Raw genomic sequence first — 23,038 nt, 5'->3', positions numbered from 1 at the left:
GTGTAGGGGAGGGACACTTTGGCTGTCACCAGCAGTAGGATGATTTGTGAGAAGACGTTACTGCATCTAGCTATAGGTAGGTGGGACTCTTTTTGGGCTAAGGAGTTGTGAAACAAACCAACCAAACTCTGAAGTTAATCCTTTCCTTCCTTCCTTGGGTTGTCTGCAGAGCTGTTTAGAAGCATGACGGGATGCTCAAGTGTTGTATCAGTGATTTCAGGCTTTTCTTTTTAAAAAGGAGTTTATTTAGAGACAGAAATGTATATTGCACAGGTGGACATTGGGGAGTCAAGAGGCTCAAGTAAAATTAAGGCTGAAGAGAAATCAAAGCATAAACATGCAGGGGCAGTCTTAGTGATTCTGAGGCACTGGTCGAAAATTCAGGAGGGGGCTGCAGAATCACTGCCACCACCACCACAGGGACAGTCAAGGGGTGGCCTTCACTCATTGGGAGTGGTATGCAGAGAAGTAGTAGGTGTGAAGATATCAGCATTGGTAATGAGACAGAAAACCTAGTGAGCAGTCATTCATGAAAGTTCATGCCCTGCCACAAATTTTGTTAGTCCTTAAGGTGCTACTGGACTCTCGCTGGACTCTCGCTCCCTTCCAGTAATAAAGAATGCAAGCTGTGCTGTTAGGTTTCTCCCCACCCCCCATCTGTTAGAAATGAAAAGGGAGATCTCTCCAAGTGCCATGGGACTCCATTTTTCTCTCTCTCCCTCTCTGGCATGCTCTCTCTGGCTCTTTCTTTTTCCTTCCCTCTCTTCCCCTCCCTTTCTCTCTGAAGAAGTGTGCTTGCACACAAAAGCTGGAATAAAACATTGTTGGTCTTAAACACAGTTCTCGTTCTCTCTCTCTCCCCCCCCCTTTCCTCCTCATCCCCCCTCCTTTGAAGAAGTCTGCACACACACAAAAGCTTATACCTGGAATAAAACGTTGTTGATCTTCTCAAAAGAGAAGGGGACTCCATTTCTCTCTCTCTCTCCTCCCCCCTCCCCCCCTGGAGGCGGAGAAGGAGCCCTCAGCCAATGGAGGAAAGGGAGGTTTGGCTTTCTTTCTCTCCTCTGCAAAGCAGGAAATAGGAGAAACTGGGCAAAAGCAGCTGCAATGAAGGAAGCAGGAACAGGAAGCAGCAGAGAGCCAGTTGCTCATGGGCTGGATAGGAGCCGTGCAGGGGCCAGATCTGGCCTGCGGGCCATATGGCACCCCTGCTGTAACCTAATCTATATATCTAATTCTCAACAGCACCCTCTGTGTGTGGTTACTTAGTTCAGCAGATGGGGGCACACTCTCCCCCAACAGGTGTTTCTACAGATTCAGGGGACTCCATGGGTCTGCAGAAAAATCCAAAAAGTAAAAAAGCAAACAGACTCAGGGAGGGTTAAATCCCTCCCTCCCCAAATACCTTTTGAAATGGCTGCTGCAGGGATCTACTCCGGGCCCTGCTGTGTCAGCTGTGAGACACAGACTGACTGATAGCCAGAGAGAGAGAGAGGGCAGGAAGCAAAAGCAGAACTGGAACTTGGATTGGGGAGGATTCCTCCTGCAGTATGAATAGCTAAATAGTAGGGGGTTTGGAGCCAGGCCTGGGACAAGGATTACCCGCTCCATGTTGGGAAATTCCTGGGGATTTTTGGTGAAGTCTGAGGAGTGCGGAGCTTGGGAAGGGGAGACGCCTCAGCTGGATATAATGCCACAGAGTTCACCCCATTTCTCCAGGGGGACAGATCTCTCTTGTCTGGAGTTCAGTTGTAATTCTGGGGGATCTCCAAGTCCACTGTTTTGTACATCACAGGAATTTTGGAGCCTCTTCATCCCACTGACTTGTTTGCAGAGGGAAAGTGGGAGGTTCTTCCCCTCGTATCATGCTGATTGGTTTGCCATGGCTAATCTAGAGGTAATGGGGGCCATTCCCAGGTTGTTCAAGCTAGTTGGACAGACTTTGTGGCATCTCTGCATTTATTTCCGGGATGGAAAATCTGTTTACCTACTAAGTCATCTTGCTAGCTGGCAGCCTCCTGGAGTTTGGTTATACCCACAGAGTGCAATTTCAAATGCAGAGAAAACAGATTTTTAGGAAGGAGTGACACACTGTCATCACAGTTGTTTCCCAGGCATAGCTGAGCCAATCTTCGGCAAGTTTTTAGTCCAAGCTTTGTTTGTTTTCTTGATTATTTTCATATTCATCCTTTCTTCTACCATGGAACTCAAGGCAGCATACAACGGGTTCGGAAGAAGACTCCCATTCAGGCATTGACCACACCCAGACTTCCTTAGCTTCACAAAGCTGCTCTATCATGTGTCTTCCTACCTCACTAATTGTGGATTATGACCTACCAGCTCCATTCTAAAGCTTTAAAGGACTGGAATTGAGCTTTCCTGTGGATTAGATGAGGGTCTTCAGTTGCATAGGAACATCTGGAATTGAAGGGCTGTGTAAAAGTTTAGAGGTGTTTCTTCTTAGGTTTTGTTTCTCAGTAGAATGACTGCACCTCCATCCCCAAGGTTTGTGGAGAAACTGATGCGCTGCCTCTCTTCACTTTAGCCTTTTGGTGAGAGTGAAGTTGTTTCCAGTCATAAGAATTTGTGGCAATTGTATTTGAGAAACTAGGACCCCAGACACCACCCCTATAAAGGACTTCTTCACATACTAAGTTTCAGTCAGGAAAAGTGGGTGTGTGTCTCACATGCTCTCATTTTTTTCTGGGCAGATGTTATATTTTTGACACGTCTGAAATTCCTCAGCTTGTGGAAATCAGCTTATTTTTAAAGAGATCGTGTATGCATAAAGATTACAGAATGGTTCTAGGAATTAAAATGGAAGAGATTGGTTTTACTATTGTGCTATTTTGACAAACTTTGAGAGTTTCTACTCATAGCTTAAGTTAGCTTGCCTGATATTTCACCCTCATAGACTCTACCCATCTGTCTAAATGTACAAAGTTACTATTAATATATAGATTAGCCGTAAGGAGCTCTGTCACGCCCCGAGGACACCCCCTGGGGGACGCTGCCTTCCACCATCGCGCTTGCCTCACTGGGATGCTCCGCAGACCTCAGAATGGGAGGTGAGGGGGTTGGACTCACGCTTGCCCTCCTCCTGTGTGGCCTTCAGTTGCCAGCTCAGGCTCCCTGGCTATTCCTTCCTAGTCTGCTCCTAGAGTCTCCTTTAGACCCCTCTTTCCTTGTCAGATGTCCCTCCCCCCTCCCTTCTGCCCATGGCTGCCGCTCCTATTCATCACTAGGGGCCTTGGGCCATAGGCTTTCTGGAGCACCAACCTGGGTTCCTGTCCCACTCCCTCACCTGCCTTGCAGTGTAGGCCTGGCCCTTCCTCCCTGCAGTAGCCATGCACCTGCCTGGAGGTGGCCTACTCCCTTGACAGTAGAGCTGGCTTCCGCATGCTCTTCCCAGGGCTGTAGCATGACTGGCCTTCTGTGAGCTGCCAGAGGTGTGCACCAGATCCGGCAGACTTTATGGGCCATGCTTGTCCCACTCACCATGGTGGCTGCTGCCCTGCTAGAGCTTCTGGGATCGACCTCTGCTGACTGCATGGCTTTGCCAGGCTTAGCCAGTGTGCTTGGTCTTTCCCGGGCTCCCCTGATGGTCCTGGGAGCCTGCTGCTGGTGGGGCTCCCATGCTGGAGAGTGGGTGAGTCTTGGGCCTGGGGGGCAGTGGGGAAGCCTCTGGGTCCCTGGATGTCTAGCTGTGTGGTCGTGGGTGTTCCAGTGGTCCTGGCTCCGGACAGGCTCCTCCCTTGATAGAAAGTGATTGCTCAGGTTATTGTCTAGTCTAACTGATAAACAGCTTCCATCAAATAAGTGCAATAGCAGCCCAACTTCTAATACAGAAACAGCATTACAAAATATTAATTGTGTTTTGTATGTATAAATAGCTATCATGAAGTCATGAGGTAAATTGTGTATCACATCAGCACAGGTCCATTTTCATTTTCTCGTTTAACTCTGGGTTGTTCTGAAGCATAATCACCCAATATATTAAATATAATTGTTTCATACCTTAGGTCTCAAGCCAGGTACTGTAAACTCAGGAAGAATGTTACCTCGAAAATCAGCCCAAACACCATCTGGCAGTAAATCCATTTTATGCCCCATAATGCACTGCAACAAGAAGTTTGACAATGGATATCTTCTTCTAGGCCACCTTAAAAGGTAACATTTCTTTATGCTCCAAGTAAATGTGCCACTAGATGGGGTATCGTGTGGAGCTTCAAATGCTACATCCAAATTTCTCATAGATGAAAAACAGGAATTTTTTACTTTTGTGTATATTAAGAATTTTTCACACTGTCCTTTAGTGAACTTGGTACATATTAAATGAAGATACAGGACAGGGCTAAAGTTGCTTTTACTCTGAAGTGAAATGGGCAGTTTTCAAATGCAGAATTCATATTGTTTATTAAAACATGTCTTTATACATATGATTCCAATTAACTATCTTCTTAGGTTTGATCACTCCCCATGCAACCCAGCAGTTACACTACATGGACCTCCATCTAGTTCTTTTGCCTGTATAGTCTGTAATGGAAGATTTTCTACCTCTCAACAATATAGTGATCACTGTTTATCTAAGGTAAGAATTTGAGGATAGGAGTTATTTTAAAGAAAATGGCAAGTTCTTTCCCCTCCAAAGAATAACATTCAGAGGGAGACCCTATGTATTAACCTCTTCAGAGGTACTCTTAAGATGTAGAATTTATCTTTGATTCTTTATAGTTCACCTAGCTTAGGAGGAAAGACTGTATAGCATTTAGCATTTGAGATCATACCCCCACTGAATCATGAAGCTCACCTTGGATCTGTCAGTCATGAACAGATAAAAAATATTACAGCTATCAATGTCTGTACATATGGATTACTTGATTTTGAAAATTCCTTAGCAGTTCAGCCACTGTACTCTTTGGTTGGGATTGGAATTTCTCCTTTTTACTATGTATATGTATGCTGCAGAAGACATTTAGGAATGTGGTATTAAAAGAAAGAAAATACTAGAATTGTTTTCTCATTATCTACCTGTGAATTCTAATATTGGGAACAGTCTTCCCATAGCAGTTTGTAAAATTATCTCCAGTAATAAAAAGGTAAAGGTTCCCTTGCTCGAAAGCCAGTCGAATCCGACTCTAGGGTTGCAGTGCTCATCTCTGTTTCAAAGCCGAAGAGCCAGCGCTGTCCGAAAACGTTTCCGTGGTCATGTGGCCGGCATGACTAAACACCAAGGTGCATGGAATGCTGTTACCTTCCCACCGAAGTGGTACCTATTTATCTACTTGCAATTTCTTGCTTTCGAACTGCTAGGTTGGCAGGAGCTGGAACCAGAGACGGGAGCTCACTCCGTCATGCGGCACACGCGGGTCTCGAACTGCTGAACTACTGACCTTCCACAGCCTGCAGTTCAGCGTCTTAACCACTCGAGCCACCGCAGCTCCATCTCCAGTAATAGCAGTTAATAAACCTCCACTGTATCTACAAAAATGAGGGTTTTTTCTGTTTCCTCCCCCCCCCCCCCCCCCAGTTTCCAGGCAAATGAAAATGATGGCCATGAAAGAAATTATCCTCCTCAGCATATTCAGTTTTTTGCCTGCCCGTGCTGTTTCCTTCTTTTTAGCCTAAGAGATGAGTGCCTGCAACATATGTCTGGAGAGAATCATTTTTCTCACTGTTTTAAACTGAGTGGTATGTTTCTTCTTTTTAATATCTGGTGTGAACACACACTGCATTATTTGGTTATTTACAGAAAATCATGATGTGACTTATCTGGAGCGGGTCCTTAAAAATTTTGCCTCACACACTACCTCAGATCACTCTCCACCACACGAGGGACACCAAAAGAAGCTTGTTGTAGGATGCATCCTACAACAGCTTGGATATAAAACTCTCAAGCCTGTAGCCCAAAGCAGTACGTGTGAGGTAAAGTCAACACAAAGGTTTTTCTTGAACAATAAATAACAACTATTTAAACAAATAACTGTAACAAACTTTCAGGTAAATGAGTCATTCCTAGACTACACATGCCAAGAAACTTTATTTCATAGGTTACAGTTTCAAGTAATTTTCAGATAAACTTTACTGCTTCTTGAGTTTTCAGAATAGTATAGGGAAACTTGCACTGACCTGAAACTTAATGTAAAACCTTTAATCCCTACACTGGTGCTTATCCCTATCTCTTTCTCTCTTCTCAGGCTAAATCCTAATAGGCTGACTGCTCATCTCTAATTGCCCCTGCTCCAGTTGGCTCTTCATAGCTGAGCAACCTATCTTTTCTGTAAAAACAGGTGTCCTGACTGACTCATCAATGCCCAGACCAAACCCCTGGATCTAGGAACACGAAATTTGGGAAGTGCTCTCCTTCCATGATGTCAGTGCCCACTGTGAAGGGATTTTTAGAAATTTGACCCCTAAGGGAGTGAAAAGGGGTAAAATATGTTTTCCCAAAGGGGTAAAGCTTTGCTGTGTGCCTGGCAGGCTGCTGCCTGCTTGCACACCCCCCCCCCGCCTCTCTGATTGGTCAGATGTGGAGCTCAGCATTCTGAGGTAAAAACAAGTTGCAGGAGACTGCAGACAGTTGAAGACAGTTGGTATTCAGGGAAGTTATGTCTTCTGCACAATAACATCAGTGATTCAAGACTCCTGAATACGGGTTTCTCAAAAAAGTCGGTATGGCAATACAGTTCATTAATGTGCATGGGGAGATGGTGCAGGACCTTTCTAGGAGCCATTTCAATATGTGGCTCCCTTGTGAACCTGAAGAAGTGTCAAACACATCACCCCTCCCTCAGTCCAACTCTGCCTCACGCCTCTCACCTTTTACTGTCCCCAAGAAGGCTCCCGGATACTGTGCTGTTATATTACAAGACCAATTCAAAAAACCAAAAAGCCCGTCCTAAACCATAAAATGTATTTCTCCACAGAAGTATTATAGCTGAATTTACGGTAGTTAAATACTGTAGTGAAGGATGGGTTTTGAGCTAGTATAACTATATATGGTGCTGTTACAATGCAGTCCTAAGCAGTGTTATACCTTTGTAAGATCACTGACTTCAGTAGGTTTAGAAGTGTGCAACTCTGTTTTAGGATTACAGTAGTACTCTTGTGGTGAATGAGGCATTCATCACACATTCTTTTTCAAACTGAAAAAAATGTGGTAGTATTGTCTTAAGCAGGACTGTGAGGTGGATGCCCAAATGCAGTCTTACATAAGATAGAAGGCTCTGAAGTCTGGATGTGCTGACTCCACAACTTTTATTGCATTATTGAACTGCAGATACTTTTGCCAATCTGGTAAAGAGAGAGAGAGAGATGTCAGGAAATGAGTTGTTTTACCCCAAGGGCATTTGTTGTTTTAAATAAAATAGCTAGGACTTGCATTGTTCATTTGATGCATGTGAATTCCCTAAAATATACCTGATTGCTGTATGGGAATTTTCTGGGCACAGCCCTGATGTACTAAGTACTGCTCTACTTTCTTGTAAATAATTATCAAAGATAGAAGAATACAGGTGGTCACTTGCAAGAAACTTGTGGGAATGGCCATCCCATTCTCTCCACCTTTGCTTCCTCCTCTCTACCTTTACTTCTCTCAGTCTCTCATTTTTTTCTTCTTCCTGTCACCCCTTCTGTTATTCTCTCTCCTCCATACTAGTTGCTTCTGCCTCCACACCCCATCACTCTCCCGCTGCCCCCCCATTCCGTCACTCTCCCAGCCACCCAGCAGCTTGCCCCCACCCGCGGCAACTCTCCTTGCTGCCCTCTCATTGGCAGCTTCTCCCCCTTATGCCAGTGGTGGCAGCTCTTCCAGCCACTCGCCTGGTGGCTCTTCTGGCTGCCTGACAGCTCTGCTGCAAACACAGCAATGGTGACTCTCTGTGCCGTCCACGTCCAGCAATTGTGGCTCTCCCAGCTGCCCACCCAGCAGCTTCCCCCCACAGCAACAGTGGCAGCTTTCCCACCTGGCAGCTTCCCACCCTCAATGGTAATGGGGCTGGTGACTTCCCCACCTGTCTCCCTGCTTGCAGCATTGCAGCCTCAGTACAGGTGTGGGCAAACTTTTTTTTTTTGGTGGGGGAGATTTAAACCCAATGTATTTTCAGACTTTTCTGCAAACCTGGGGGTCCCCAAAGTTTGCAGAACCATCTGTCAGAGCTGCCATGAGCCGTTTGTTGATTATAACCATGTCAGTCCATGTGACCATGATCCATGAATTTAGATATCCATAGATTGGGCTGCACTTGGCTATTAGAATATAAGATTCATGGATTAGGCCAGGAATTTTTAACCCAAAGTGGAGCTAGACAGGTGCAGAGTTTGAGAAACTTGAAATGGAGGAAGAAATGCAAGAAAAGGGCAGTTTTGTGAGGGTGTTTGTCTGAGTCTTTGAAACTTGGTAGAGGTCCTCACAGGTGCCACAGGTGCAGAAAGTGCTTTGTGGTAGCAGGAGGGGAGAATTCCTCTGTGCTGGCATGCAGCTGGGCAAAGGAATTCCCCAAGCATTGTATTTTTTAAAAAAATATTTAGTGTAATTTTACACAAAGAACATAACTTGGAATATTAATTTGAAAAGGCTCTTTCAGTGAAATATTTTTTTTTGGGGGGGGAGTAAAATATAATACTCAGATTCAAGAATGCTTTCCCATAAGCTTAATTATTATATTAGCTACACAATTTCAAACATACACAGTTAAATAAATCAAAGTCCAACTGTAGGTTCTGATACCAATAATCATAAAAGGGTTTCCACCCATAAGCAAAATTGAGTTTTCAAATTGAGCCACCTGCCAAACTTTGTTTAAACGCATTTTAATATTTAAGTATTTTACACTACTCCGTTTGGCAGTCCCTAAGTATTGTATTCTTATAGAGCCTCCAGAGCTTGTTTTATCCTGCCTATCATTTTGGAATTCCTTTTTTCTGCTTTCTCTGGGGCATTAGCTTCTTGTTAATGTTAATATTCCATAACATACAACTTATGAAGTCTTGAGGCACATGTATAAAATAACACTGAAGCCCAGTTAAAATAAAGAACAAAACCACCTCATCTTATGGGGTCAAGATGGGCCAAATAAATTGCTCTTGCAGTTACTTCCAACAGATGCTCTGGATGTGACTGTGACTAATCTTGGGGAGAGGGGCTTCCTTTCTCTTTGGGCAGCAATCAGTGTTTAGCTACCCACACTACTCGTCCTGGCTTGATTCATGCAATTGATTTACTTTCTCACTTCAGTAATTTGAGACTGTTTGTTCTGGAGAATCTTCATGCTGTGCACCAGCTAAATGCTCATAGAAGCCTGGGGTTTGGGGATTTTTATTTTTTTTTGCAAGAATTGATTGGAAATTTACTGCATGTTGTACATGGTGCATTATGACCTTGATGCCACTGCTACATAAAATCTCTTACCTTCCTGCCTATTTGGCTTTGCAGGTAGTACAGTGGAATATTGTTTGAGGGGAGGGGTTGGGCTGATATGTGGATCTGATCTGAGGACTAGATGACCTTTGGTCATTCCAGTTTGGTGATACTGTATTTGAAGTCCATTTTATACCTCTAAGTAGACTTTTCCAGCACATGTTGTCTTTGCATTCTATTGCAGATAAAACGGGGACCCCACTTCCTTTGCCTTTTCCAGCCTATGCAAAAAATCTTCTTATCTCCTTGTGCAATGAAGTTCCATTCCAAGTAAAATGTACATCCTGCCATCAGGATTTATGTTCCCATGTGGAGCTAACAGCACATTTCAGGTTTGTGAGAGTTTTAACACTTGTAAAATCTGACTTCAGATCAATCTTTCTAAACAGCTGTTGGATATTAAGCCCAGCTTCTGTTCTTGTGTGTCCTTTGTCATTTGTTTGTCTAAACAGAACTGTGAATAGTCAACCATAATGCCGAAGTGTATTTCCACTGCTGGAAAAGCAGTAATGTGCAATGGTGTGTGTGTGTACACATGTTAAAACTTTCCTGATTAAAAATTGCTTTGTCTAAAATCAGACTGTAACAGCTTGTCCACTCTACATACAAATGATGGGTAAAAACTTTACAACTGAAGACCATACGCGTTTCGGCCCCTAAGGGCCTTCCTCAGTGGTCACTATTATCTATATATTATAGACATACATTCAAAGACCTGTTACAGAATTCTAGTATCCATATAATTAAACCAGATGTTTTTTCCTGAAATTGTTCAAAGAAAAATAAAGGGGGGGGGGGAGAGAAACAACATCATTATTTTGTCCAAATGTATAAAAGAAACCATTATTACATAAAAAATGATTCTATTAAAGATAAAGTTACCTTGTCTACTTATAATTGGACTCCTGGTATTAGTGATGGGCCATAGGTCTTTGAATGTATGTTTTAACACGTGTACACCTTAATAAATATTTGTACTTTTTCATATATATAGTGTGTGTGTTCACTTCTGCCTTTTAAAAGGCTAAGACAGCAGTCATGTACTGCTTTCAGTGCACTGAGCCAGCTGCCAGTCATGGTTTTAAAGGATTCTGACAGATGTTCTGAGATGTCTACTTCAAGAATAGGAGGCATTCTGTGGCAGAAGGGTATGGGTAGTCTTAAACTGGATTTAAAAAGTAAATTATACTGTAATACAAAGCTGGCATCAAGAATATTTACTGCTTTTGAGTGGACACTGGAACATGTTTAGAGTTACAGCTGCAAAGTCATTTTTGTTTGTTTCCTTTCCAATTACAGAACTCGTTGTCATAATGCCGGTCCAGTAGCTGTGTCAGAAAAGAATATCTCCCAAGTTGCTGAAATATTTAAAGTGAAAGGCTTCTGTCAGAGCTGCAATGAGCTGTTTGTTGATTACAACGGTGTCAGTCAGCATACTTGCAAAACCTTGCACAAGGTTAAAATTCTCACTACAATGGAACAATCAATCTTGATATTTTGCCATGCCAATAAAAATGTCTCTTACCTTAAGAAACTTGGAAGCCTTGTAAAGTCTTCTCCTCTGAAGCGATCTTTGGCCATGGATGATCAGAGTGAAACCATTTCAAAACAAAAAAGGGTTTTGGAAGACAACAGCCAAGAGACTTGTAATGCCCACACCGTGAAAACCTGGATGTGTGAATGCCATCTGACATTTCCTTCTGAAGAGTTAGTAGAAAAACATATTTTTTCTTCAAACAGAATATGCCACAAGTGTGCTGTGTGTGGGAAGCTTGCAGAAAGTACAAGCATCATCCGTTTGCACATGAGCAGGTTCCATGGAGGAGCACACTTGGCTGATTTCCTCTTCTGGTGTCAGTCCTGCAATGTAGATCTTCAGAAAGCGGATGATGTAATGGCACACGTGACTGAATTTCATGGTGGACATAACTACTTTTGTGAGAAGTATGTTAGTGAGGATGTGCATGCTTTATCTTTTGACAGACTTACAGACTCAGTCTGTGATAAATCACTTGAGATAGAAAACCAGTCTTCGACCCCTATGGAGCTGTCTCCACCTGCAAGTCCAATGGACCTGTCTGAGGAACTGTCTCACCAAGGGAAATGGCAGTGCTGCTTATGTGAGGAAGTCTTTGACTCGGAAGATACTGTGAAACAGCATTGCATGTCACTAGAGAGCCATCATTTTCACAGATACAGCTGTGCCATGTGTAAAGTTACATTTCGGAAAATAGAAACACTGCACCGACACTGCCAGGATAAGCATAATAATGTTATACAGATTAAACATTTCTGTGGATTTTGTGGTGACCTCTTTTTTGATGTCGAGGAAGAGTTTTTACTTCACTTTAAGGGTTTCCATAGCACAGATTACATATGTGTGTCTGCAGCAGCAGAAACATCAATCAAAATCTTTGAGACGATAGAAGAAAGCAGCCTTCTAAACTGTGGCTGTCGAGAGAAATACATCTCCAAAGAAAATAGAAAAGCAGATTACAAGAAGTGCCAAGAAGCCATGCTTGCAAAAGGTAACCTGTGGTTTCGCTGCACCTCATGCTCTTCAACAACACAAAGCCATTCTGACATGCTTAATCATCTTGCAGGCCACACAGTCAACAAAGCTGAAAAAGAATTGTATGTTGTGAGATGTGGAGCATGCAACAGAAATTTCAGTGAGCTTGCAGTTGCCCATCAGCACTATCATGCCAAACACTGTTTCTCACAGAAGCCCAAGTTAGACTTTGGCTCTCCAGCAGAAAGTGACGTCTTCCAGTTCTCTGCTAGTGGGTCTTGTGTAGACAAGAAGCCTGATAAACTGAAGCTTTCAGCTGCTATGACTGCACCAAGTTCAAAATCCCTTTCTCCAAGGAAGCCAGGAGCTATAAAGAAAGAAGTGCTTGGCCACTGTAAATATACTTTATTTTTATGGTTTGGATTATACTGCTGTCAAAACATAGTAATGTTGGATCCTACCATTATTTCCATTGGTGTTAAGAGGGAGGTTGGATGATCTTGCTTGATTCCTCTTCTTACTGCAGCCCCTCAACCAGGGTTTTTTTGTCCATGCAGATCTTCCTCTAATCACTAGCATATCTTTTTGGAGGGGTCAAAAGGCATGCCAGGGAAAGGGCAATTATCTACTTGCACTAGTAGAAAGCAGGAAATCAGTCCATAGAACTATATTTTGAAAGTAGTCTGGATTTCGATATCTGTAATGGAATGTGAAATATATTTTGATCTCTCCCTCCCCCCAACCTAGACGATGAAGATCTACCTGATCTAGATTACTTGTGCACCATGACGCATATTATAATGATGGATTTAGATAACTGGGGGAACCTCTTCCATCAACTGCCTGCTACTCTTAACCAGGGGACTTTTATCTGGGGCTTTCAAGGTAAGGGAAAGAATAAACTGTTCAGGCATAACAATGAAAGCTTTATAGAATAAGTAGTGCACTTTCTTAGAATCTGGCAAAATAAGAAAAATCAGATATGGCCCATGTTCTATATCATGCTTTCTTTGGCTATAAGCCAAAGTGTGTTCATCCCATTATCCCTACCACGCACTGCCGGTTCTGTGTTTCCTTTCTTCATCAGCTGCCACCTGGCTCCTTCTTGACTGCTTGTTTCTACAGGGTTGCTAGGAAACCCCCTAATGCCTGTCACAATCTCATAACATCTTTTGGGGAGGGCATCCTCAGATGATCAGGGGTCTGGAGACTGAGCCCTATGAGGAAAGGCTAAGGGCCTTGGGAATGTTTAGTTTGGAGGAGACTGAATGGGGACATGATTGCTCTCTTTAAATATTTGAAAGGCTGTCATTTTGAGGAGGGCAAAGAGCTATTCCAGTTGGCAGCAGAGGATAGAACCTGAAGCAGTGGGTTTAAATTACATGCAGAAAGGTATCAGCTGGATATTTAGGGCAAAACATTTTCACGGTCAGAGTGGTTCAGAGGTGGAATCAGCTGCCTAGGGAGGTGGTTAGCTCCCCTTCATTGACAGCTTTCAAGAAGAGGCTGGATGAATATTTATCAGAGATGCTCTAGGCTGGTCCTGCATTGGGCAGGGGGTTGGACTAGATGGTCTGTATGGCCCCTTCCAACTCTATGATTCTATTATTATCTTTGATAATTTCTCCCATGTTTGCTTTAAGTGAATCTGTATCTATCTTTAATAGTAGACTTTGATTGGGGGGGCAAATAAAGTTGCTTAGATGCTGCTTGGCCATTTCTGATTGATGTGGGAACAGTGTTCAAATTTCTACACTTATACTTTGATCTGATACACTAACAAGAAGTTTAGAGGAAGAGTTGAGTGCATCTCATTCACTGTATTAACCTTTTGTAACCTTTTTCTGATTCTTGGAAAATGTGCATAACATTTTATGGTTTTCACAGTGACATTCTCTGCTACTTCTAGCCCATCCCTTCTCCTTGTGAAACTTAAGTGACGTTTCTAACAATGTGTCCATCCTCATTTTATCATTTAGGTGGGCACGGCAACTGGAAACAACCTGTGAATTGCAAAATATTTAATTATCTTAGCAAGATTGGGTGTTTCTTCCTTCATCCACGCTGTGGTAAAAGGAGGGAAGCAGCTGACTTTGCAATCTGTGTACATGTAAGTCATCAGGCTTCTTTGACAGCCTTCTGTTTTTGCCATGCATGAATGACTGTCTGGGCAAAATCTACATACACATCCACATCTGCAGGTACCTGAGGGTGGGCCACAGCAATATCCTTTTTTCTTCCTCCATTGCGTACTTAGAGCTCAGTCCTCAGGAGAGAGGACTATCTTTTTCTACATAATAAAACCATTAGTAAATAAATTGTAGAAAACCATACATTTATACCGATGTGCTGAGAGAAAGATAAAAGATGGGGCATACTTCCATGGGGCAGTAGTGTTGGACTTAGCCTCTTGTTCTTTTTTGCCAGCTTATCTTGGCTTCCCAGGTATTTATTGCTGGCATCTATGAAAAATCCATAGTTCAAGGAACTGAACTAGACCTTCATGTAATTTCCAGCCATGCCAGTTCTTAAAATTTTATTTTAGCAAAACATAAAAAGAGACCTATAAAACCAAACAAGGTTAGCCTAATGCACATTGTTTATAAAAATATTATTAAACACATAGTATTACATGTAATATTATACACTTCTGTCTGTACATCTTCAGCTGGATTCAACTTATTCCAGTATAGCAAAAGCATCCTCCAATTCTGAACAAATAGACTTTTTTAGAATCCCCCCCAATATTCTGATATAATTGCCCTAATGCGTTGGCACTTTCCAGCTCTCCCATTGGCTGTGCTGTGCGCTCCATCAGCCTTTGGCCCATCAACCGCCAATCAAGAGTACTCGCGTGCCATTGGCTGGGTGCTGGGTCCACTCCTCTGTGCCCCGTGTGCTCCCGGGGCCAAATAAGGAATACATGGTTGGAGTCCAGGGAGAGAACAAATATATGTTTATTGCAATAATCAGGAAAATACAGGACTGGATACCTTGGCACCCAGTAACACCAAACTATATTCTGCCCCGACCAGGAAGGGCAATAGGTCTTTTATTGCTGTTTGACAGGTGTCATCAGCAAAGCATCCTTTTAGCTGGCACTTCTCTATTGGGAAACCCCTATTGGGATCCCAAGTGTCAATAATTGTGTCTGCTTATCTGATCCCAGAACAGTGGAAAACATCAAGGAACAGAGGGGCCTTCTTTTGGCATAATTCCTGGTTTATTTGTTTCAGCCTGAAACTAGGGAGTTTCCTGATAAAATGCACAAAACTTAGCTCTTAGCAGACCTTCTAGGGCCAGGTGTGCTGCTCTACACAGAAAGATATTTGTTTTGAGAACACTCAGAGTCTTTCCATCTCATAGCTTTACTTCTCAGATGTCCTTCACCTGGAGAGCTTATAATTTCAAATGTACATTCCATTCCATTATTTTCTGACTCTAAGAAAAAGACCTTTAACTATTAAAATAATACTCTAATTAATCCTGCTCTACAGCTCTTCTGTCTGGGCTAAATATTAAAATCTAAATTCACTTTAATCAGACTCCTAATAAGGCACAATGACAACTGTCATTCTACATGTCGAGAAAAATATCAAAAATCACAATCATTCACTGGTCCCTTGTCCTACACTGCCCACTGCTACCTCATCCACTGTTCCCTGTCAGAATTAACTGCCAAAACAGCTGTCTCTCCTGTCGAAGACACTTCTCCTGCTTGGCTTCTGTAAAAAGGCAAAGCCAGAGGTATGTTTTGGTCCTGATACACTGAAGCAGCCTATAGGGATGCTGGTTAGACCTAAGAAGACCTTGACTAATATAGAAATAATAGAAAAGCATTATCTTATAAAGAGATAGAATGAGACTCTCAGCAGTTGTTCTTTGTTCCTGAGGAAGGACCAGAAGTCTGAAACACTGAAAAATACCTAGGAAAAGTGTTGGGCTTTTTGTATATTTATCTTGTATATTAATTTTTTGGCTTCTGAATTTTCCTGTGATGGATTATATGGACAGATTTACTTCAGACAAAGTCTCCTTTGTAAATATTTTGCGGGAATTTTAGCACACAGTTGTGGTTTTGTTATTCTTAGTAAAAAGGCAAAGCCAGGAGGCCCTTTCCAGGCCTTTGTGGGGAGCTCATTGGGGCCAATCCTGACTAGGGTTGCCAGCTCCAGGTTGGGAAATTCCTGGAGATTTTGTGGTGGAGTCTACAAAAGCCAGGGTTTGGGGAGGGGAGAGGCCTCAGCTGAATAGAATGCCATAGAGTCCACCCTCCAAAGCAGTTATTTTCTCCTGGGGAACTGTTACTGCCATTCTCCAGGTGAGGGATGGAGATCACTCAGAATTACAACTGCTCTCTAGATGGCAGAGCTCAGTTTCCCTGGAGAAAAATGGCTGGTTTGCAGGGTGGACTATGTGTCATTATACCTTTCCTCCGCTTTCCTCCAGCTTGGGTCTCCACTGTGGAGAAAGACTGCACTTTTCCTAGGTAGTGGGGGGGGGGCCACGGGATGGAAAGCTGAAGTCAGGGGCAGATAACAGTATGTTGATGGTTGGCTGGGAAGGACATAGGGTTGCTGTGGCATGCTTGCTTATAGGGGGAAACTGTTTTTTCCTTTAAACCACCCACTGTGTATATAAACTTGGTAGTTTTCTGCTGCCACCAGGAATTAAAAATTCCAATTCTCTCTCTTTTGGTAGTATGACCCAGGGTATGGGCACTTCAGAGGACTATGTGACCCTGAGGAAGGACTGTACCAATTTGAATAAAGAACAAAATAGGTTTCTGGTTATCTTGAACTGTGTCTGGAAAAAAGAACTTGTAAATATAACTGGTAAGGTGTCACACACAGTCTCTCAGACACCAAAATTCCAAGCTGATAGACTTCTCTCATATATGTAACCACATTGGCTAAGCTCTTTGTCTTAGGCATAGAAGATAAAACATTTGTCTAACCACACAGTTTAGACACTACTTGTTTCTTTGCCATATAGACTCTCTCACAGAACTTTTAGAGTCACACAGACCCTCTTCATAGCTCTTCCACACTTCACTTTTCCAAAGATACATACACAGAACTCTCTGTCATAAAACACACACACAGATTCCTCTCAGAACATCTCCCACACTCTCAGTCACCAGCCAATCAAATCATACTCATCTCCTCCTATCGCCCTCCTTGCATTACTGCTGTCAAACTAACATTTAAAGGAAAACACACACTAAAACATGGAGTCATTACAGCTGCTAACTCCAGGTTTGGAAATTCCTGGAGATTTGAGCGGTGGAGCCTGGAGATGATGGGGTTTGAGAAAAGGTGGGACTTACAGGTACAATGCCTCCAAATCAGCCATTTCCTCCTGGGGAACCATTGCTGCCATTCTCCAGGTGAGGGCTGGAGATCACTCAGAATTAAAACTGCTCTTCAGATGGCAGAGATCAGTTCACCTGGAGAAAACAGCTGCTTTGCAGGGTAGACTGTGTCATTATGCCCTCCTGAGGTCGCTTCCGTCCTTCTTGGGTCCCCACTGTGGAGAAAAACTGTACTATTCCTAGGTAGAATCTCCAGATTGGGGGGGTGGGGAGATGGAAAGCTGAAGTCAGAAGGGCTGATAAAGTTAGGTTGATGGTTGGCTGGGAAGGAGATTGGGTTGCCAACTCCAGGTTGGGAGATTCCTGGAGATTTGAGGGGTGGAGCCTGGAGAGGGTAGGGTTTGAGGAGGCCATAGCCTCCACCCTCCAAACCAGCCATTTCCTCCTGGGGAATTATTGTTGCCGATCTCCAGGGGAGGGCTGGAGATCACTCACAATTACAACTGCTCTCCAGATGGCAGAGATCAGTTCCCTGGATAAGATAGTTGACTCTGTGTCATTATACCCTGCTGAGGTGCCCCCCCATGACGGCCAGTGTAATGTAGCAGTTAGTGCTTCAAAGCAGGGTCTGCCAGACGCAGGTTCTTCCTGTGGAAGCCGATTGGGTGATTTCAGACCACTCACAGACTTTACATACACAGAACTCTCTGTCATAAAACACACACACAGATTCCTCTCAGAACATCTCCCACACTCTCAGTCACCAGCCAATCAAATCATACTCATCTCCTCCTATCGCCCTCCTTGCATTACTGCTGTCAAACTAACATTTAAAGGAACACACACACTAAAACATGGAGTCATTACAGCTGCTAACTCCAGGTTTGGAAATTCCTGGAGATTTGAGCGGTGGAGCCTGGAGATGATGGGGTTTGAGAAAAGGTGGGACTTACAGGTACAATGCCTCCAAATCAGCCATTTCCTCCTGGGGAACCATTGCTGCCATTCTCCAGGTGAGGGCTGGAGATCACTCAGAATTAAAACTGCTCTTCAGATGGCAGAGATCAGTTCACCTGGAGAAAACAGCTGCTTTGCAGGGTAGACTGTGTCATTATGCCCTCCTGAGGTCGCTTCCGTCCTTCTTGGGTCCCCACTGTGGAGAAAAACTGTACTATTCCTAGGTAGAATCTCCAGATTGGGGGGGTGGGGAGATGGAAAGCTGAAGTCAGAAGGGCTGATAAAGTTAGGTTGATGGTTGGCTGGGAAGGAGATTGGGTTGCCAACTCCAGGTGGGGAGATTCCTGGAGATTTGAGGGGTGGAGCCTGGAGAGGGTAGGGTTTGAGGAGGCCATAGACTCCACCCTCCAAACCAGCCATTTCCTCCTGGGGAATTATTGTTGCCGATCTCCAGGGGAGGGCTGGAGATCACTCACAATTACAACTGCTCTCCAGATGGCAGAGATCAGTTCCCTGGATAAGATAGTTGACTCTGTGTCATTATACCCTGCTGAGGTGCCCCCCCATGACGGCCAGTGTAATGTAGCAGTTAGTGCTTCAAAGCAGGGTCTGCCAGACGCAGGTTCTTCCTGTGGAAGCCGATTGGGTGATTTCAGACCACTCACAGACTTTCAGCCTAACCTACCTCAGATCAAAAGAGGGAGAGGAAAATGATGTGAGCTGCTTTGGTCCCCACTGTGGAGAAATACTACTTTTCCTAGGTAGAGGCTCCAGGTGTGTGTGGGGAGATGGAAAGCTGAAGTCAGAGGGGCAGATAAAGGTACGCCGATGGTGAGCTGGGAAGGAGATAAGGTTGTCACCTCCAAGTTGGGAAATTCCTGGAGGTTTGAGGTGGAATGGGTCCTCAGACATGTACAATGCCATATCCTCCAAACCAGCCATTTCCTCCTGGGGAACCATTGTTTCCAATCTCCAGGGGAGGGCTGGAGTTTAGTCAGAATTACAACTGCTCTTCAGATGGCAGAGATCAGTTCCCCTGGAGGAAACGGTAAGCTCTGTGTCATTATACCTTGCTGAGGTCACCACAGCAAATTGATGCTGCCTGCCTAAGACCAGGACATCCGCCCAGAGCCTCTTTTTAGAGCTCATTGTATTTATTTGCACAATAGGCTTTATTCCTAGTTTGTTTATAAGTCAGTTTGTTCTTCACCATCACAAACCAAACAGCCATACCAATCTTGAAGTATTTTTTAACTGAAGAATCCTCTATCAGATGTCTTTGTTTAAACTACATACTTTTGGTTTTAGTTAATTTACACTCTGTTTCTTAGGTGGGCCGCCTGGATGAGTATCTGCCCAAGCATATTCCTTTCACCATTCTTTCTGGAGACAAAAGCTTTCTGGAGTTGGAGAACCAGCTTAAGATGACTCAACGGGCAACCCGTATTCTAGACCCTCATAAAATTGATGCTGATATGATGTGTGCCTTATTAAACAGCATTTCGGATACGGCCAAAGGTATATTTTTTAACTAAGTGGCACACACTCTTCCTCCAAAGAGCTCAGAGAAGCATAGATGATTCTCCTCCACCCATTTTATCTTCCCAGGCACTGGGAGGTAGGTTATGCTGAAAGACAGCAGCTTTCCTGGTCCAAGGGGATTTAAATCCAGGTCTCCCTATTCCAAGCCAAATGCTTTAGCCATTATACCACATTCACCCTCTTACTCTGTGTTTTGCACTCCTGGGAGGGATAAACTACTTGCCTAGGAAGACAGAGGAAGATGCCCACTTCTGAATATGTGCATTTTTGATTATGTGAGGTTGTTAGCTTGAGAATATTAAGCCTCTGTTCAAAAGGTGTGTGGTAGTCAAAACTCCACAGGAGGGGGAATTATGTGAGCTGAGATAGTCCCTAGTGAGGACAATATTTGTGTCTGTTTACAGAAACTGAAGAGGATTCTCCAGTGACTACACAACAGTGCTTGCAAGGACCACAGATTCAAGGGGGTATGTCTTAATTTCCATGTGAGATTTTTATTAATTTTCTGTGACCAAAGACCTTTTAGGTCAAACAAGGAACATTCTAAAATACTTCTTTGCTTGCTTGTTCTTACTATATGTACACATTACTGAGCAGAAAGCACATAGTGGTAACAAAACAGTAACAGCAGACAAACAAGGATAGTGCCCACAAAACAGTAGTACTAAATGATCCCTTGGTCATAAAATACTACTTATTATTGATTTCCTTATAATTGGAGAGCTGAATTTGCGAACCAGTTCATATTACTGGTGTTGCTCATGCAGTGACCTCTAAGTATGGGTTTATGACATAGACAAGATCACTAGGAGCCAGTAATGGTATGGATCAACTCTTTTGCACAGTACTCTTATGTATAGGCCCCACAACCTACATGGATGTAGCAACACATTTTATAGTGAATTCTGACAACAAATTGTGACAAACCTCCACATGGACATACTGATGCATAGCCTATATAGGTAATGTGAGCCTGCCTGCAGTACTGCATATTCCAAGGTCATCATACAGAAACTGCAGCTTGTATGAACTAGCCCTGAAAGACAATGACTTGCTCAAGTCCATCTTGTTTTGATCATAGCAGAGAGAGGATTCGAATCCAGGCATGAAGGTCTCCTAACTAGCATCAGTGGGTAGAAAGGTAGTGTCTTGTTCTAGAGTCAAGTTAAGCACAAGGACTCTTGTTGCATTTCTTATTGATCCAGATACCTACATGGTGCTTGGCACCTTAAAGTTCTTTGCACTTAGTTACTGCTCCATAATTTAGTTAATGCTCATATAGATGGTCACACTGTTAAACAAGGTCAGGTTTTCACTGAAATATTATTTTAAAACCATAAATAAATAAAATTCCGATATATTTATGCAGATGAAGATGTACAATTACAAGAGGCGATCAGACGAAGTCTTCAGGAAATATGAAGATGTCCTGAGATCAGTGCTCTACAACATCTAAGCTGCTGTCACCGTGTATTAGAAGCTTGTCAAAAATTACTGGTTAACATTTCAAGCTATAAATGGCACTTTAAACAATTGAGCTGCGTCAGATATCACTGTCTAGCATAGAATTAAGCACACTTCTAAATCCTACAGATTCCTCTTGAATTCAACTGTGCTTAACGGCATTCTAGATCTTGGTCATTGCCATTTATCACAATATAGTATAAAATGGTGCATGAGAGAGAAAATACTGTAAGAATTCCTGAACATTGCATTTTAAGGACCCGGTAGATGGCTTTCATGTTATACTCTGAAAGCTAAGATGATGATTTATTCTTATTTTCAGTGTTTTAATATCCTTTTCTGTTATATGTATATTGCTAGGAAAGCCTTGCAGCAGGTACAAGAATTGAATCCTAATTTTCTTGGACTATCCTGTCTTAGTTGATCAGTTTATAAAGCAAAGATCTGTACTTACCTTACAGTTTAGTATACAGGTAAAACTTGAGAACACTTTACTGTGGTGTAATCAAGCACTAGTTATTTCGGTTACCTTTATTTGTTCACTTTGAATTTGGGGAATGAATGCAATTGCAAAACAACTGTGTTGTCTGGCTTTTTCCTTTGTCTTGTTAATATTTCAGAGAAGTATTTTCTTCTCTTTCAACGTATGAATAGTTTTAAAATGCCTTTATGTTCAAATATTAATTCTAGCTATTTCTTAGACAAGGTGTACCATACTTGACCATAATTAAAGTGTTGATTATTTTGTGTTATGTTTCCATTTCAACCTAAGGCATTGGTGAAACTTTTCACCCTGATTTTCTCAACCAACTCTTCAACACACACACACAAATTCTACTTTTTCAAATTGGTCTAGTTATGGATTGATGAGTAGAATGCTAACCTAAAATTGCATTCCTGCACATAAAGTTGCCTTTTACTTAGTCAGACTATGGGTCTATCAAGGTCAGCATTGTCTGCTCTGATGGGTAATGGCTCTCCAAGGTCTCGCATAATGAGGGTCTTTCATTTTACTTACTACTTGATCTTTTAAGAGGAGTTGCCAGGGATTGAAGCTGAGATCTTCTGCAGCCAAACCAGATGCTCTTTCAGTGAGCCACAGTCCCTCTACTGAAACTAGGGTTGCCAGCCTTCAGGTGGGGCTTGGGGATCTCCCGCTTTTACAACTGATCTCCAGCTGACAGAGATCAGCTCCCCTGGATAAAATGGCTGCTTTGAAGGTTGGACTCTATGCCATTGTACCATGCTGAGGCCCCTCCCCAAAGTCTCCAGGTATTTTCCAACCCAGACTTAGCAACCCTGAGTGAAACAAAACATAACTTTGTTAACTTCCTCCTATATGCTCACTTCATTTCCCCTTTGATGCAGCTGGGGGTAAAAGAAATGACCCCAACAATAATGTCAGACCATAAACTGCATTAAAAAAAAGGTGCAGAGCTTTCAACACAGCAGGGCAACTGGCTACTTTTGAGTCAATTTGAGCTCACTTGATTGAAAAAGAAAAACACTTCTGTCCTAAAATACAGTGTCACGTTATTCCATCAGAGCTTTAATAATGCCTTTGCCTAAGTCTGTAAGCTGTGCTGTTCTCTAACTAGGGTCAAATAGCTCATTTTTTTTAGCATTTGCCAGCTTACATTCTCCTTCAGTGGGGGAAGGCATCCACACTGGTTAGTCCACGCCTCCTCTCACTCCAGGCAGGGCTATGCAAATTTTTGAGCATGCCCAGTAGGACAGAGCGTGGGTGTCCTTCCAGTTCGATAGCCCTGCCGCTTCAGGAGGGTCGTCAGAGCCTAGCTCCACTCTCTACTTCAGTTACAAAATAAATAAA

General features: G+C 43.0%; 1 protein-coding gene across 1 annotated transcript in view; it reads left to right on the top strand.

The window, feature by feature from the left end:
• Positions 1-21,506, top strand: part of ZNF451 (zinc finger protein 451) — a 52,661-nt gene extending 31,155 nt beyond the window's left edge. Inside the window, exons 9-18 of the mRNA XM_015424231.1 lie at positions 4,023-4,170; positions 4,465-4,591; positions 5,538-5,691; positions 9,603-9,750; positions 10,718-12,324; positions 12,678-12,815; positions 13,910-14,040; positions 19,533-19,719; positions 20,148-20,210; positions 21,113-21,506. Coding sequence (XP_015279717.1) covers positions 4,023-4,170; positions 4,465-4,591; positions 5,538-5,691; positions 9,603-9,750; positions 10,718-12,324; positions 12,678-12,815; positions 13,910-14,040; positions 19,533-19,719; positions 20,148-20,210; positions 21,113-21,165 — 2,756 coding nt within the window. The 3' untranslated portion in view covers positions 21,166-21,506. The remainder of the gene's footprint in view (positions 1-4,022; positions 4,171-4,464; positions 4,592-5,537; positions 5,692-9,602; positions 9,751-10,717; positions 12,325-12,677; positions 12,816-13,909; positions 14,041-19,532; positions 19,720-20,147; positions 20,211-21,112) is intronic.
• Positions 21,507-23,038: the final 1,532 nt, after the last annotated feature.

Source organism: Gekko japonicus, unplaced genomic scaffold (assembly GCF_001447785.1).
Source record: "Gekko japonicus isolate JY-2015 unplaced genomic scaffold, Gekko_japonicus_V1.1 scaffold1896, whole genome shotgun sequence".
In the NCBI taxonomy this organism is placed as follows: Eukaryota; Metazoa; Chordata; class Lepidosauria; order Squamata; family Gekkonidae; genus Gekko; species Gekko japonicus.
This window is presented reverse-complemented; position numbering and strand designations above follow the sequence as displayed.